Here is a 16,298-nt window from a genome sequence, read left to right as displayed (position 1 = left end):
ATGAATGGATCCGTGTTGTTGAGCTGAACAGTGAACACCTTCCAGGTGCTGTCATCGCTCTACCGCGTCTTCGTCAAAAGTTGTAGAAAAAATGCTGGTGGCCATCGATGGACATTTCCACTAATGACCTTTCGAGACATCACTCGCCATTATAAGTTGCACCCTGTCCCTGGCAATGATGAGCAGATTTGTCATGGCTCCAAAGATATTTTGCGTTTCTGACGAACTTTTTCAAAGCAGGAGGCATTCGTGCTTTTCTAATTTCTCATTATTTTCTAATGATGAGGTCACGTATTTGACCTGCCTCCAGATCATAGATGCAAATACTCAGAATAATGAATTGCTGATACGTATAACCCCATACATTAGGTATATAGTGTACCAAATTTCGAAGTTATGGGAGAAAAGCTACAAGAATGGCGAGAGGAGAAAGTTTGATAGAGGTATACCGTATAACTGAACTTGACATGGCGACCTGACCTTAAGTGACCAGTGATAATTTTTACGCAAGTGATGTAGGTAGGTATACCTACCTAATAGGTTATACCAAATTTCGCGGCGCTGCGCGCCGATTTGTTACACGCGCGCACACACACATACGCACGCACAAAACTGGGAAGTGTGGCAAAAAAAAAAACACCCCTACCCATCGGGTGAAGACTAGAAACCCGACCCCCCCACTCAAAAATCCGTGGCGACGCCCCTGTGAGGGTAGGTTCTAAGGCTGCGTGAGTGAAAACGGATTTCTCCAGCTGTCCGCTGTTTTTTGAGCACGAGGATGTTTTTTTCCAAGATGGCGGCTAGGTACATGTTGTATCAGAGCCGGGTGAGGTATGTTGTAACATGTATGTATGTATGTATGTATGGGTATGTTGCTTTTGATCGCGAAAGCTAAGCCCTGGCTCGCGTTTGTACATAGATAGCTAGTCAATGCTCGTTCCATTTCGGCACAATGTGTTGGCTTCTTTGCTCTTAACGGGCCACTTTTGCGTCTAGTCTGTTGATGTTTCGTTCGGATTGCATTGACCTAAGTTTGGTCTAATAAAATGAAGCCTTTGAGCATACCTATGCATTGTATTAACCCCATTTAATGTTGTTGTTATGTTCAAAACCAGTAGCAAGCACACTCCCTGAAACGTGAAATAGTGACACAAATTACCCCACCATGTGATACAACTCACCCAAGGCATGGGGCAAGTTGTATCAAAAACATTGTTCTATTCGGGAGACCGTAGAAGAAAAACTGGTAGAGGTAGCGGAAAAGTTACTTTGCACAAAAAAGCAGAAGAATCAAGGAAGGGGAAAGTATGGAAATAATGAGTTTATCACGGATAGTTACGAGGTTATGGGTCTAGGAATAAAAACTGATACAACCCACCCCACTCTCCCCTATATCATGTATCGGTCACGTGACGCATGTTTTATGGTTTATTTTACTCGTAGATTTCGAAAATAGTGTTGTCTGTGTCATTTGAGGTCATTGTCAGCTGAATTTACCGGAAGTCAGGTCACTTTCAGGTCAGAAAAGGTCAAATTTTGAAAATGAAGTTGTTCAACAAAAAAGGTGCCTATCAGATCAGTTTGAGCTCAGGAACACGATGGTGCCATTTATATTGCTGTAAGACGTCAAAAACGTACTGAAAAATGGGGAATATTTGTTTCTGGTCCCTAAAAAGCTGTTTCTGGCACCTAATTGCTGATCAGCCCCAAAATGCTTACTCGACCCTAATATCTGAATCTGGCACCTAATTGCTTCCACACAGCCTAAAGTTGCCAGATCGTCTAGTTGAACTCCGTATTTGCTGTTTGCTGATTCAGCACCAAAACCAAAACATCCAGCACCTATTTTATTCCACGTTTGCCTACCTAATTCGCGTAATCTTCCTGATTTTATGTATCCTAACAAACATGAACGTTGCATTCGGTGATGTCAAGTGCCATTTTCGCGAGTGGAGATAATGATTAATGCCATTTCTAGCCAAAAGAGAATCACTAGCCAGCTATGGTGCAGCATAGCAAGACGCTCCTATACCAGCCCGCTATGTAGAGATTATTGCACCCTCAGCCATTTTAACGTGAAAAGTTTGGATCCGTCACTTCCAGCCAGGCTCTCAGGTCATAAACTGGAGTAAAGCAAAATGTCAACTCTGAACAGACATGCCACGCAACCGGCCCTCTTTTCAATAGCTTTCTGCAATCATCGTCTGACTCCATCTCGATCAAACGCAGCATCCGGTTTCTACAGGGGCGTTTGACTGACCGGCCACACAATAACCAAAAACAAAATCAAAGCTTCATGCACACATAAGTAAGAAACGGATGAAAAAGGCACAACCACGGCACAACTCTGCGCGGCAAACAAACAACGGACAATGTCCCACGCAAGATCTCGCGTTTCTTCAGCGGCCTTGAACGGAATGAAAACATTACATTTCTTTTTTGGAGCTATTTGATGACGTCAAAAAATGCAATACCCGTTTTAATGGTGAAAATCGAGACTATTACTCACAAAAATGTTTCCCTTTCAGCATTACAAATAAATACTTTTAAATATTTAAATGACATTGTTTTTTTCGAACAAATCAATATTATTTGCTTACTTAAACGTCATATACAATGCTGAGATCACTACGGGGCTGTCTTAGAGTGTAGCTGCACTGGCAACCTTTAGGCTAGACTCCAGGGGTCATTATACCAGAACAACATGATTCTACCAGCCAGTAGTTCATTTTTCTACTAGATTGGTGCTACGCTCAGCATTTAGGTGCCAGATTCAGAAAAAAGAGTAAGGCGTACCGATGAATAGGTGCCAGAAACAGCTAATTAAGGTCATTTTCCATGATTGGTGCTGGTATCCACCAAATAGGTGCTGAGGACCAATTTTGGGGCGAGTCAGCTTTTAGGTGCCAGAAATAGCTTTTCTGGGACGCAATTAAATGGCGTCCCTGAAAAATGGATTTGAAAAAAATGTAAAATTTTGATATTAATGCGAATAACTTGGCTATTTTTGAAGATATTGGGCTAAAACTTGCAAATGTAGTTCATCAGTGTGTGTTCTATCACATATATTCCGGTTTTTGCGAAAAGTAAAAAACTTTAATATATTTTTGTAATTGTAAATACATATTTTTCAAAATTTTCAAAATATCGAAAATTAGAGATGGCAGTTTGATAGCTATGTGTATTTATAGTCCACTCATGCAAAGAAAATGGATCTAGCTTTAAAACTGAGCTCTTGAGAGCGTTTCCCGTAATTCAGTATTTTGCATGAAAATCGGCTGACATGACGTCACTCTGACGTCATTTCCGGTTAAATTATGGTAGCTAGAAAGTTGAAATTTTAACAAAAGGTGTAAAATTGATGCCTTTGAAGGTACCGCAAGTTTCGTGTTGATCCGTCAAACGGTTTAGAAGATATTGCTGAAAAACGGGAGGGGGGCTCTGTAGAGCCCCCCCCCCCCCCCCCCAGTCATGCGCGGGTTAATGACACCTTGACGATGTAGAGAAAAAGCGCTTAGGAGATTTAACAGCCTGAGATACATTCAGTATAAGGAAGGATTAAGGGTGCTGGATTCCTTCCGTCCTCGCTATCCTCAGGAAAAACCAATCCGCATCGCCCCTAGTCAGTAGTCTTCATGCTTCCCTCTCTGGACTGGAGGTCACCCCACCAGCCAACCTGTAGTTGATGTCGGATCCATTCCAGGACACATAATCCTCTTCGGGTGACCGTTTGGGAGACGGCTGGACTGTCCCGACAGGGCAATCGTCCCACGGGAACAGTCTCGCTTCCGCAGATCACTGTCGCTGGCTCGCACAACCCAATTACTACACCAGAGCATGGTTATGTCATAGCTCTGCAAGGGCCTTTTCAGACCGAAAAAGATGGCCCCAACATAACAAACAATTTTCCCATTTAGTATTGTATCTCATCAAGCACCACATGTTTTCAGAGTGTTTATTATGCGTTCCGTCAAAAAAAAAAAAAAAACGCAGTTCAATTTTCTCCCATTGACTCGAGCGATCTCAAAATTGAGCGGCATTTCTGTCATCTATGTCAAACTTGCAAAGTTAACGTTTCAAATACATATACTGTTGCCCATTAAAATCGCTGAAAGTTCTGAAGCGATCGGTTAGTCGGTGTATTTATATATGACGAGCACAGGAACTTTCCGTGAGGTAAGGTCACTTGACGTGACCTGGTGTTATGACCTTGAATTGAAAGACTTGGGCGGGAAAATGGGTCATTTGAAATCTTAAAATGCTAGATTTTAACAATCATTGCAAACACTATCCCGGCCAAATAGTGAGTGAGAAGGGAGCGATTCCCCGACCCCATGTTTAGCTCCTATAATTGAGTTAGCTGCTAGAGCCTCGCGGAAAAAAACGAGCGCTTGCGTCGTTACGTGACGCAGCGACTGGTACCCCATTTTAAAATATCAGTGACCTCTTAGGGCAGGTCAAGGGCCCCAAGGCATTTGATCAGTTTTTGGTAAATAACTAAACGCATTATAGTCATTTCGATACATCGTGTTTTTTGTTTTCAGACGTGTCGATTTATATGCTTTTTTGTTTACGTGAAGCAATTTAGGATGTTTACCTCAGGTCAATGTCATGTTAGGGCAACGCAGGTCACGAAGCTGTTGAAAGAGGACATTTGCATAACATTTGATTCGGCAAGTCTTGCAAAGACCATTGATGGCTGTCCCGACTGGCTAGCTCATTTTGATCGGGAGTTATTGACGAAGCACTCCTATGACCCTAGTGACGTCATTAATGACGTCACGCAAGGTGAACAATGCAAAAGTGAAGCATTAGACCTTGCCAAGAATGTATGAATTCACGATTTCATGTGCTTGAGGTATAGTTTCAGATCATTTCCGATGCCAAATAAACAGTTTCAATAATTCCTCATTATGCTTATAAGACACTAAGTGCATTGCGGATTGCATCATTTTATAACCGACAACCGTGCAGAGGTTTACTTAAAGGGACCATCCCACCTTAACATTAGTTTTGAGTTGAGATAGCCAAATTGGTGGCCATGGCCTGAAAATATCGGTTTGGGCACTCACAACATCGAAAAATGTTTTAATTCGGAGATATGGAATTTCAAACTTGCAGTTTTCGGATTCTAAGGGGCTAATGCTTTGGTATGCCCCCTTAGAATTTGTGACGTCAGCGCAGATCTAACGATTTTAAATCTTTCACTAAAGCCAGGGTTACTTTTAAAGGGGGGAAGAGGGGAATTTCCCCCCTTCGAAAATTCCGCTCCCCCTTTCAAATCGTGTCTGAACGGCTAGGGAGGGAAAGGGGAATTTCCCCCTTTCAAATTTATTTTGGAGCCCATTTTCAATCAATTCGCTATTCAGATTCTATAGCCATCGTTAATCAGATTCTCGTCATCAATCAACGTTGCTGGCGTTAAGATAATTATTAATTTTCAATTTTCGGTTCCATCCAACCATTTTACGTTCAGTGCAGCAGGAACTCCAGATTTGACCCGATACCGATCGGATAGTCGGTGGGACCGTCTCTTGTCTTAGTCTCTTCCGTCTTTTCGCAATTACCCCGTTTACATGAGTCAGCAAAAATGACGTTTAGAACGGATATTTCCGTTTAGCGAAAAGTGCGCAAGTTTCGACTCATGTAAACTGGTTTGGGCGCGCAAAAATGACGATTACGCGGAACGGAAATATCCGATGAATTAATGGGAAATATCCGTTTAGGACGTCAGGCCTAAACGGATTTTTTGCGCATCTAGCAGAAAATGACATGAATATGCATGTTTTATAGATGAAATTTTTTAGTTTACACATCAAAATACATATTTATCTTGAATGGTAGGTCTAATGACAATGAAAAATCCACTTTTTGTCCATGATTTCGCGCCATTGTGGCAGATTCATAAAGTACCTACATAAGTGTTGAGAGGAACGTCCTATGCTTCAAAAGGGAAGCATTCTAGTTTAGGGTTAATTTCCTTATTTCTTAGATTCAACAATCAGGGTTCAATTCCAGGGCAACCAACATAGCCTTCCCAGCCAGTCGCTCCCTATAGCCACTTGGAACAGCATGCTAGTGCCATTTAGTGCTTGGTACACTGGATATAGTGCTTGATTTATTTTGCTTTAGTACCTACATGCTCCCAAACAATTTTCTCCACCTTGGTACTTCAAACTTCCTAGCAGTGATCAGGGGTGGAGATCTGTCAAGGGGGGGGGGTCCAGGCCGGGCAGATGGAGGCGGACTGAATGCAGTACCATTAACTTACATAGCAGTAATTCGTTTTCAGGGGGGGCCCCGACCCCCCCCCCCCCCCGAGATCTCCACCTCTGGCAGTGATTCAGATAGCTTATGCTTCAGCGAACAGCCACCAGACGGCAGGGCATGCAGGCTGGTTGGGACAGAAACTTGGCTGCATGCCAAAGTATACACAAGACACACAGACAAAATTTACTCAGTGATACTGCCATCTGCCCCCCCCCCCCCCCAGCAATATTTAAATGTTCACCTTATTGTTCCAAAGAAGTAGATTCTTCAGTGGTGGGAAGGTCTCTGAAAGTTTGGTTAATCTCGGATGGTGGAAGCAGGCAACTGGCAAGTTTTGTGGAATTTGTAGAATCATACCTAACCTTACCTACCAACCTAACTTTCAACCTACCATCCTAAAAACACGCCTACATGCCTACAACCTATTATACCAAACCACTTCCTACCATTCTACAAGGTGAACCAACCTACCAAATCACATACCTAGGTACCACTCGGACTTCATCTTCACATCTTATACCTGGTGTGATTGAGTGGATTATTCTATGCATTTTGAAAATTGCACTGATAGTGTCTTAAAGTTTGGTGGTGAGTAGATGTAATTTCTGTTATGACTTAACACTTGGAAATGATGGATATTGGGTTGCACCCGACAGTCAAGCAATGCACCCACAGGTCACATCTACTATACACAATTCACCTAGTACTGATCTGACCCCTGTCTTTGAAGAACTGAGCAGCTAAAAGCAAAAAATGAAAATAAAATGCTGAAATATTCAAGTGCTTCAAATGTGTCAACCAAAAATGTATACACAATCCCGCATCACCCACTTTCATACCAATGTTTTCTGAAGTGTGGCACCATCCTGCACATCCTTTCATGCATTTTCATTTTGTCAACTTACTGGAGGTCCATCATGATGAGCTATGACTATTATGAGCTGTCTTAGCCTTTTTCTGAAACCAAAAAGACTTTCAATATAGATGTGCTCTTCAATGTTGTCCAAGACCTCAATTGTTTACTTGCTTTCTGACAGTTAATCACACTTCTTTTACAGCACACAAGTAAAATAATGGCTTGTGCCATGATTATTTCCAATTCTACATACAAAACTTTTAAGAATCAAGTAAATTAAGCCTAAAACAAGCACAAATAATGCTTGATAGGAGCTGCGCCAGACATGTAAAAATGCGCAAAATATCCGTATTTTTCGGGCTGCCGGCGTAAAGGGAATTATCCGTTCCGGAACGGATTTTTCCGATAAGGCTCATGTAAACGGGGCCACCGAAACGCATTTTTCCGTTCCCTGGCTAATCGGATATTTCCGTTTAGGCTGAATGACTCATGTAAACGGGGTAAATCACTGACATATCGGTACAGGCGTCGGCGTAGAAACCGGCGGGGGACGGGATTACCTCTCCGAACCAAGGGTGGATACAGGGGGAGGGGGGCAATGGGCCATGGCCCCTCCTTTGACGCAAAAAGAAGGTGACCCCCTTTTGGAGCCCCTTTTATATTCTGTGTTCTTTCTCAGAAACGACCCATTTATTCACGATTATTTTCACTTTTTCATCGACGCCAAGGCCAGACATCTAAAATTTTTGTCCCAATATGACAATGGCCGTGTTTAACCATCCTCCAAACCGGAATCATTGAAGGAAAAACAACGTTATTTTTGTCCCATAGGCAGGGGCGCGGGAACTACTTTCCGACTGGGGGGGCACACCATAATAGAGATTAACCTAGGGTACCCCCAAATCTAGTTTTCTCACCGGTTTTAGGCCACTTATTTTTTACCCCTCGGCTTTTTCAACAAAAAAAAGAAAACATTTGCAAAAAAAGTGTGGTATTCCGTCTCAAAGCTGTGGGGGCACCGCCCCCCCGGCCCCAGAGTTGGGGGGGGCAAGCTGCCCCCACTGCCCCCCCCCGGCTCCCGCGCCTATGCCCATAGGCATTAAAGCTTTGAGTAATAAATGACTTTTCTCTTTATGCAGCATTCACGTTCATCTGCTTTGCATGCAGAGCAGGGCGCAAAAAAAATGTACCTCATCACAGCCGGCTTTCCCAATGGAACTTTCACTGCTCACTAATACTAATAGTAATAATTCAAGTTTTGTGCTTCATTAGTTTTTGTTCGGATATCACTGCCCACCTTGTAGTTGAAGAGATTGCAGTTTTGTAGCGCCGTCGTTTCTCTACATACACGACCACACAAAGAACTTTGGAATTGCTCGTTAACTGTAGCTTTTGTGAGCGTTTAAGAATTTCATGTTTTTTGCTCATTTTTGCTCGAACAGTTTGACATCAATTACTCCTGACCTAAGGTGACCTAAGACTTGAAATTTTGTGCGAAGGTTTCAAATTGATGCCCGGTAAGGTACTAAAAATTTGGCGGCGCTGCGCGCCGCCGTTTTTCGCTTTTCAAGAAAACCCACATGGGGGCCAAAATGACCTCCAATCAGGGCGCGGATTAACCTCTCTCTTTAGAAAGGCGTTACTTAATGTTTGGCCGGGGTATACCTACTAGTTATTGATACCACTGATAGGTTGATACTACTGATTGGCATTTGCAAGGGCGCAGTCAAGTTGGGACCTCCCCCGCCCCTTACAGCCAAGGTAGGTGCGTATATTTTTTAGCAAAATTATTTTTTGGCAACCTTCCAAAATAAAGTGGCTGAAACCCGAGGAAAGAATAGGATTTGGGGGTAGGTAAGGTTCTGCGGGCTCCATCCTAACGAAAAACCTAATGGTATTGCCGCCCACCCCCCTTTCAGATGCCCCTGGATCCGCCTTTGCCCCGAACTTTATTCCCCCTCTCAACTTTTCCTGTAAAAGTAACCCTGACTAAAGCGTTTGGTAGCACGCGGTGGTATATGCTGCTTTGCGCGCAACAAGTGCCGCACTTTCAAATAAAGTCGCTAGGAACAGCGGAGATCCCAAAAAGTAAACAAAAGTAAAAGTCTAATATCTTGAAAACTGGTGAATATTGTTCGATGAAATTTGGTAGATATTCGTTTTCGCTCTTTCTGAACCGAGCGACATCACTTTCATGGCAATTCATTAACTTTTTTGAAGGTGGGAGGGTCCCTTTAAGACGTCATAGTTAAGTGACCTGACCTGAAAACGTGGTTGATGTCAAGTGATCCGGCTTGAATGAAATGTAAGGCGTGTGAAATGTCAGCCGTCTATCTTCAGTGTGCTTTGAGCTACCGCAAAAAATACATGGTGGCGGCATCCACCCCTTCTTCTCGGCCGGCGAGGGTTAATTAAACCTCGCTTCGAATTTTTGCAGATAATGATGCGACCGAAAAAAAAGCATTTATCTGTGTCTAGAACGGCCGCTGACTTGTTGGACAAGATCCCCAATCTTAATGAATTCGCTAGATGGGAATAAAATACTCGGTATGTGATACATATAGTTATACCCCTCACGGGTGGAGAATTGTGCTGGACTGGGGGTGCTCGAGCTCTTCCAATTCCACGCCGGCTTGGCTTTGGAGCCGCGGCCGGGCGGCGCGGGTCAAGGTCACCGCTAGGCGGCGGCGGATTTGCTGCGTCCGAGCACCCCCAGCTGGTCACAATTCTCCACCTATGATACCCCTCGATTTGCCCTCGCGCTAAGTCTATTCTAATCATCACTGTCGCTTTTTTATACGAGATGATGTCGCCGCTAAACGGGTTGTTTTGTTTGCTTGCCTGCGTTAAATGGCCATTACGGATTATTGAAGGATTATGATAAAATAGGAATGGGGCAAGGGAGGATATGCACTGCAGGTGTTTAATTTAGATCACAAAGGCATCATTTCCGGCATCGTGCAGAGTCATTATCTCCTATATATGGCCTTGCATTATCTTCCAATCCTCTGCACTGCAGCATCTCTGCGCCCCACACACGGCTTCCTCACTCCACGGCCGGCCGCCGCCAACTGACCCACTCGCCGGGCGCCGCGACCTGACCCGTGTCGCTGCCGCGGCCTGCACAATAGAGTCGGGGCTGGAATCCGGGGGTTCGGCCGGCCGGCCGCCTCTGGAGCGGGGGACTTTTTTAGTAGACCTACTGTACCATACGGATACCCATCTATGGAGTGACAACGCTCGACTGGCCAAGGATTGTAAATGTTTACAGTACAATTTGGACGGGACAGCGCATGCTGCATTCCGTACAGGGCATTCGATACGCATCTTTAATTGAAAAGAAGTTCACTTGGGCTACCTGTGCCTTTTGCGCTGCATCGTTATTCGTTAGAGAACTTATCTTTTGGCCTGTATTCCATCACATCTCTCACTCGCAGTACCACTGAGCCCCCTACCTTTTGCCACGCATTGACCACTGAGTTACCCACCTTTCACCGCGTATTCACCAGGTATCTACCCACCTTTTACCATGTACCACTCAGGGTTGACATCAGGTACGTAGATTTCCTCATCCACTGCTATGATGGCGTATTTTCCAGTGGACAAGTAGCCGGAGACGTACATATGTTCCACAAAGTCCACCAGGAGAATATGTTCGCCAACGAAAACGTACACTGAAAGGGAGAGACATTTGTCAGAGGGAACATATCGCAGACAACTCACCATTCGTTTAGTTTTGTCGATGGTCATCGTTACAAAGGTCGCTTACCTTACCAGAAATGTCATTGGATGCCGTCACTACCATGTTCATAAATACCATCACCGACCGCTGCGGAGGCCACTCACAATGCCAGCGGTGGTCACAGGCGGTCTTTACGGAGGTCGGTCACAAGGTCACTCCTGGCAATGGGCGGTCATTTATCATGGTGCCGTGACCGGTGAATGGCTCAGAAATGCTACCGGACGCGTGTGGCCCCTCTGAGCCGTTCGTTAGGTAGCACAACACTGCTGAATAGAGTGCAGACTGAACACGACTGATTGAAGGAGACAAACGGCCAGAATTCCGCCACCTTTTCCGTCTGAAAGGTGGCAATGGACATTGCCGTTTTTTTAGCAAATGGCAGAAAATCCGTCTTCTCACTGCTGACTGCGCAGTGGTAGTGCTCTTGTAGAATGCACGCTGCACACGTGGATGTTGAATGTATATGTGCTTTTCCATGTCCATTCTTGTCGAGAATGGACATGGCCATCCTGTCTTAGACCAACGCGATGACTGAAACAGCAAATGACTGAAACCAAACAATTTGGGGCATCATGGCCAAACCCGTGATCAATAGATCACAACCAATGATTAGGTTGGTAGGTTATCGGCAACTAGCTGTTTTTTCCTGTTTGAATATTTACTTTTACGTAAAGGTAGTTATTCATAACCATATGTATAATAGCAGGCACACAGACATTAATTGTTTGTGCGTGTTTTTTGTTAACGAGAGCCCCTATTCAATGTTGTATTCTAGCAACTATGCAATATGCGTTGTTGATCTGTCAACAAGCACATAAATGCATAAATATATTTGGACATGACACACATGAACGTCGTATTTCAATGTAAGTTTTAACACAAGCCACTCAGGGCTGTTGGAATACTACTGCAGATATACCCTGTAAGTGTTACGTGTGGGGCTGATGTGGTTTGATTCATGCTCCCATGACATGCATAGAGTACGAGTCCCAGAATGTTACAGTACCATGGGACACGCCACCACGTGTTCTCCACGTGGTAAATGCTTTAGAGAAACGCGACGACTGGTACTAGTGGCATACAGTGCCCTGCACTTGGTGCCGTCTGGGTACAGCCTACGACGCATATTTCGTACATTATTTGTCGAATTTCAGCAGGCATATTTAAAAATTAGATTCAGCTTTATATGAGAATGAATCCCATCATTGTAATGCACTCTTCTTACATCACAAAATAACATTCAACTTTAAAACAGGAAAATAAAATATCGTTTGAAAGAAAGGAGAGTCATAAAGAAAATGTTACACGCAAAAATCAGAAATTCTGCGAGATTGCAAACGATATAAAAACATAAATCCGTCAAAATGAAGACAGCATATTGCACAGACATGTAACTAAAAGTTCCGGCGCCCGAATCCTCCATCTCACACCTCTGACCGCCCTCGCGGCGTCTCGATCTATTTCAATCGATGCGGATCGGCTAAATCTCCACTTTCGCTGGACGGCTCAACCAAATGCATGCCAAGTGCCGTAGGGCCACCGTAGATCACCGATCCGCTATTGAAATAGCAGCACACACCTGACGAAAGACGTGACGCACGGCCGCCGGGCTCGAGCTGCGCCAATCGAGGGTCGCCTCATGAATAACGATACGATCACTGAATGCGTGAGCCGCAAACGCGTCCTGAAGAGTCATCCAGGGACGAAACAACTGCAGACTGATATCGTCTGGTATCTATGGCTAAAATATAACATGGAACCCGCTAATATTACGAGTACGGTTTCGAGCAAAATAGCGATTACGATGGTCTCCGCATTCCGGAGCAAAAAAAAGAAGAAAAAATAATACAATATAAAATAATACAATATAATAAAAATAAAAAGAAGAGAATCTATAGACATAGGGAGTAAAGACGGATAAACATTATGAGAGTGGTTTCGGGAAACAAACCTCTTACATCAGACGCAGCCAATTGCATAAACAATTTAACGTCATGCAGCATTATATAATTGCGTCTTTCAATCGATAGCCGAGAGAAAGACAGAGTGGGAAAGAGAGATAGAGAGAGGGGGGGATCATTCAGACTCACCTCGAGTGCTCTCCCGGGTCCGAGCGATTTCATTCAGCGTGTCCTTGTGTGAGAAGGAGAGGTAGTTTCCGATGTTGTGAGACTTATGAACGTCCACTCCGTGGGCTAGTGCCAGATCCTGCGAAACAGAGACACATTGAAATATGACATCGCCGCAACCATTTCAGCATTACCGCGCGTTCTTATACAGGAACTTTTGTCGGATTGCAGTCTCAAAACAGGCCAGCTATAAACTGTGATTTCATGCATAAGTTAGTAACTAACCTTCTATGAACTTTATTGTCAGGTGAAAATGTTTGTCCCAAAGCAAGAAAGATAAGAAAGCTACTTTAGAGTAAGCAACGCTAATTTACCACGATATTCTTTCGATTCAGCAACCGTTTTGACTTTTGTTTCCTCAATCTGAGCTGCCTCTTGGGGATAAAGCAACTCCTTTTTTCCGGCAAGTAAAACAGCGTTTTGCATTTCTTTCGGCGGGACGGCTCGGAAAATAGGCTTCAATTGGAGATAGTAAGGTTTCAGGTGTCTTTATCAGCTGAGCACCTGCCTGGTGTTTGGAGAGACCTGGTGATTATTAATTGCTGCATTTAGGATTTAACCCTATTAGTGGCAGGGGGGGGGGGGGGTGTTTTTATCCACCCCTCAGGTTTTTCGGGAATATCTCCGAAACATTTCAGCATCGTAGCTGAAGCTACGATGCTGAAATTTTCTGACTTTTCCTAAAACTAAATTGGGCACATTCCCTGAAAATTTCAAGTTCATAACTTTACCAGGGGCGGCTCCAGAGCACTGGGAATTGGGGGTCCTATTCGTGAAGCGAGTCATTTGGGCGAAGATCACGATGCTGCACCAGTTTTACGAACAGTGAATGAAAGGTATCATGTGATAACATATACAAAGTTATTGTGCATCCTCTTTTGACACGTTTTTGTTATAATAGGCGGATCCAGGCGTCCAAAAAGGGGGGTTATGTTTTACCTCCCAACATAGGTGCCCTGACACCGCCTATGCATGACCAATACAATTTTAGTCATTCTCTCATAAGAAAATTGTAACATAACAAGACCATTGCCACCCTTTTTAGAAACAGTACCAACAAAAACCTTATTTACTATACTTTTTGTGTACCCCCAATCTCAATGATCTGTATCCGCCTATGATTTTTGAAAATGCATATTTTTAGGATCCATGTGAATTCCTGGTTCATTCTCTATCGATCGGCAAAAGTTGCGTTAAGATTGGTTCAGAAACCTGGCCGTGATAAACAGTCTAAAATGTATCTGCAATTTGCCCGTTTTTACCCCCCTCTACCCCCCTATTGACATTTTTTAATTTTATTTTTTTTAGAAATGTAGATCTCGTTGAGCCAAATTGAATGCCGTTTGAATTTTGAAAATCAGCCGGTTAGATCTCGAGATATCAAGGGGGGGGTTCGTAAACAGCCCCCCCCCCTGCCACTAATATGGGGTAGCCAGGAGCCTGCCACTAATAGGGTTAACAGATTTAATATTGGACACGCAGATGCCACTGCAGCCTTTCTTTATCAGCTGCGTACTAAAGGATGCAAAAATTATCCAACGTTACATAGAAAATAAAAACATGATGACAGCAGAAGCCTGGACGATGATGTCTTGGCATTAGGACAACAACGCGCTTTCTGATAAATAGTGTACTGTGTTGATTATATATGTTGTTGTTAATGCAGTAGGTACACACACACACAAGATTGATGTGAACAAAGCGAAACAGAACTTCGAGTTTACTAAAAGTGCGCAAAGTTATGTGAAAAACATGGTGAAAAACACAACAGTTGGAGGGACTTCTGGCCAAAAACTAACAAGAAGTATGGAACAAAAAACGTTTATGTTAGTTATATGACAATTGCGTAGCGCCTTTGCAGCTGTGCCCGAGGTGACAGAGCCATCTACTGAGGTGCGAGGCAAACAATTCTATGACGTCACCGGGCATTGGCACGAGACTGCAGATGACAGGACGCACACAGAGCTTCTGTACATGCCTTATGGGGATAGAATGGCCACTGGCTCTGCGTCTGCGCACGTCAGGCGCAGATTGCTCAGCTTTTGTGTGTAGTTACACAAAACGCTGATGAAACGCTTGCGCCAGAGGTTGACCAAGGTTGGGGTAATTAAGGACTTGAGTAAAGATCGATGTCTGGTTCTCTCGCCGCAGTTTGAATGAAACGTAGTGAACAAAACAAGATACCATGAACTGAGGTTTGTTTGTTTGTTTGGTGTTTGTGGCAAGTTGGTTTAAGTGGCAATGAACGTACCTCGATAACAAACTGTTGTGATTTACGTATATAACCGAGGGATAATTTACGTCATCCTCACCCTGATCGCGTCGGCGATCATGCTCCACTCCTTCTTCGTGGAGCGCACCATGACGATGCGGTCCCAGCCGAACCGCAGCAGCAGAGACACCACCGACTTGGAGATCTTGGTGGACGGCGGACGGGTGCGCGCCGTCGTCGGGTAGGTCTCCTTGTCTGAGACGCGCGGGTCAGAGCATTGCTGTGGGTACAGGGAGGGGGTGGGGTTATACGGCTGGTGGCGGTGAGGTGCAGTCCTCTGGCTTTCTGGATTCCCTGACCCATTTTGAGCATGTGCACTAGAAAATGGAAAATGGCAATAAAAAGCAGATCTAGTTTCGACAACACTCACCTCTCCGACCACCCTTGAACCTCCCCCCCCCCTCTCTCTCTCTCTCTCTCTCCCTTTATCTCTCTCTCTCTCTCTCTCTCTCTCTCTCTCTCTCTCTCTCTCTCTCTCTCTCTCTCTCTCTCTCTCTCTCTCTCTCTCTCTCTCTCTCTCTCTCTCTCTTTCTCTCTCTATCTATCTATCTCCCTCTCCCTCTCCCTTCCTTTCCCTCTCCCTCTCCCTCTCCCTCTCCCTCTCCCTCTCCCTCTCTCTCTCTCCCTCTCTATCCCTCTCACTTTCATGTCCTTCCTCTGCTTTTTCGTTTTCTGCTCAGAGATTGTCTCAGCCGCTCCATCTTTCTGCTGTCTGAATATCAGGCCGCGGCCTCTTGAGAGACCGTGTAAAAGCTTCCGCTCCATGCAGCCAGGACGGAACTCACCATGACACGATCACGCTATGGTGCCGTCCCAGGATGCAAGGAGCATGAAGCATGCTATGAACACAATTATTCCACCAGGCTGGCCTCTCTCATGTCACAAACAATAATGAAGACCAACTCAATATATGAACGTACAATGGCGTAAAAAGATAAGAAAGAGCTGAGCTGGAAAGTTCTATGGAATGATGTACAGCAGAATTGGTTCGATTGTGTTCATATAGATAGGGCATTAGTGAGATCAGTT

General features: G+C 44.3%; 1 protein-coding gene across 1 annotated transcript in view; it reads right to left on the bottom strand.

Moving 5' to 3' along the window:
• Window positions 1–16,034, bottom strand: part of LOC122376504 (guanylate cyclase 32E-like) — a gene marked incomplete at its 3' end in the record, with an annotated part of 41,600 nt that extends 25,566 nt beyond the window's left edge. Inside the window, exons 1-4 of the mRNA XM_043356394.1 lie at window positions 15,912–16,034; window positions 15,310–15,489; window positions 12,959–13,076; window positions 10,648–10,800 (exon numbers count right to left, since the gene is read on the bottom strand). Coding sequence (XP_043212329.1) covers window positions 10,648–10,800; window positions 12,959–13,076; window positions 15,310–15,489; window positions 15,912–16,034 — 574 coding nt within the window. The remainder of the gene's footprint in view (window positions 1–10,647; window positions 10,801–12,958; window positions 13,077–15,309; window positions 15,490–15,911) is intronic.
• Window positions 16,035–16,298: the final 264 nt, after the last annotated feature.

The sequence above is a fragment of the Amphibalanus amphitrite genome, unplaced genomic scaffold (genome assembly GCF_019059575.1).
Source record: "Amphibalanus amphitrite isolate SeventyFive unplaced genomic scaffold, NRLGWU_Aamphi_draft 002171F_arrow, whole genome shotgun sequence".
Lineage (NCBI taxonomy): Eukaryota > Metazoa > Arthropoda > Thecostraca > Balanomorpha > Balanidae > Amphibalanus > Amphibalanus amphitrite.
The sequence above is the reverse complement of the archived record's forward strand: the minus strand, read 5'-3'. Positions and strand labels throughout refer to the sequence as shown.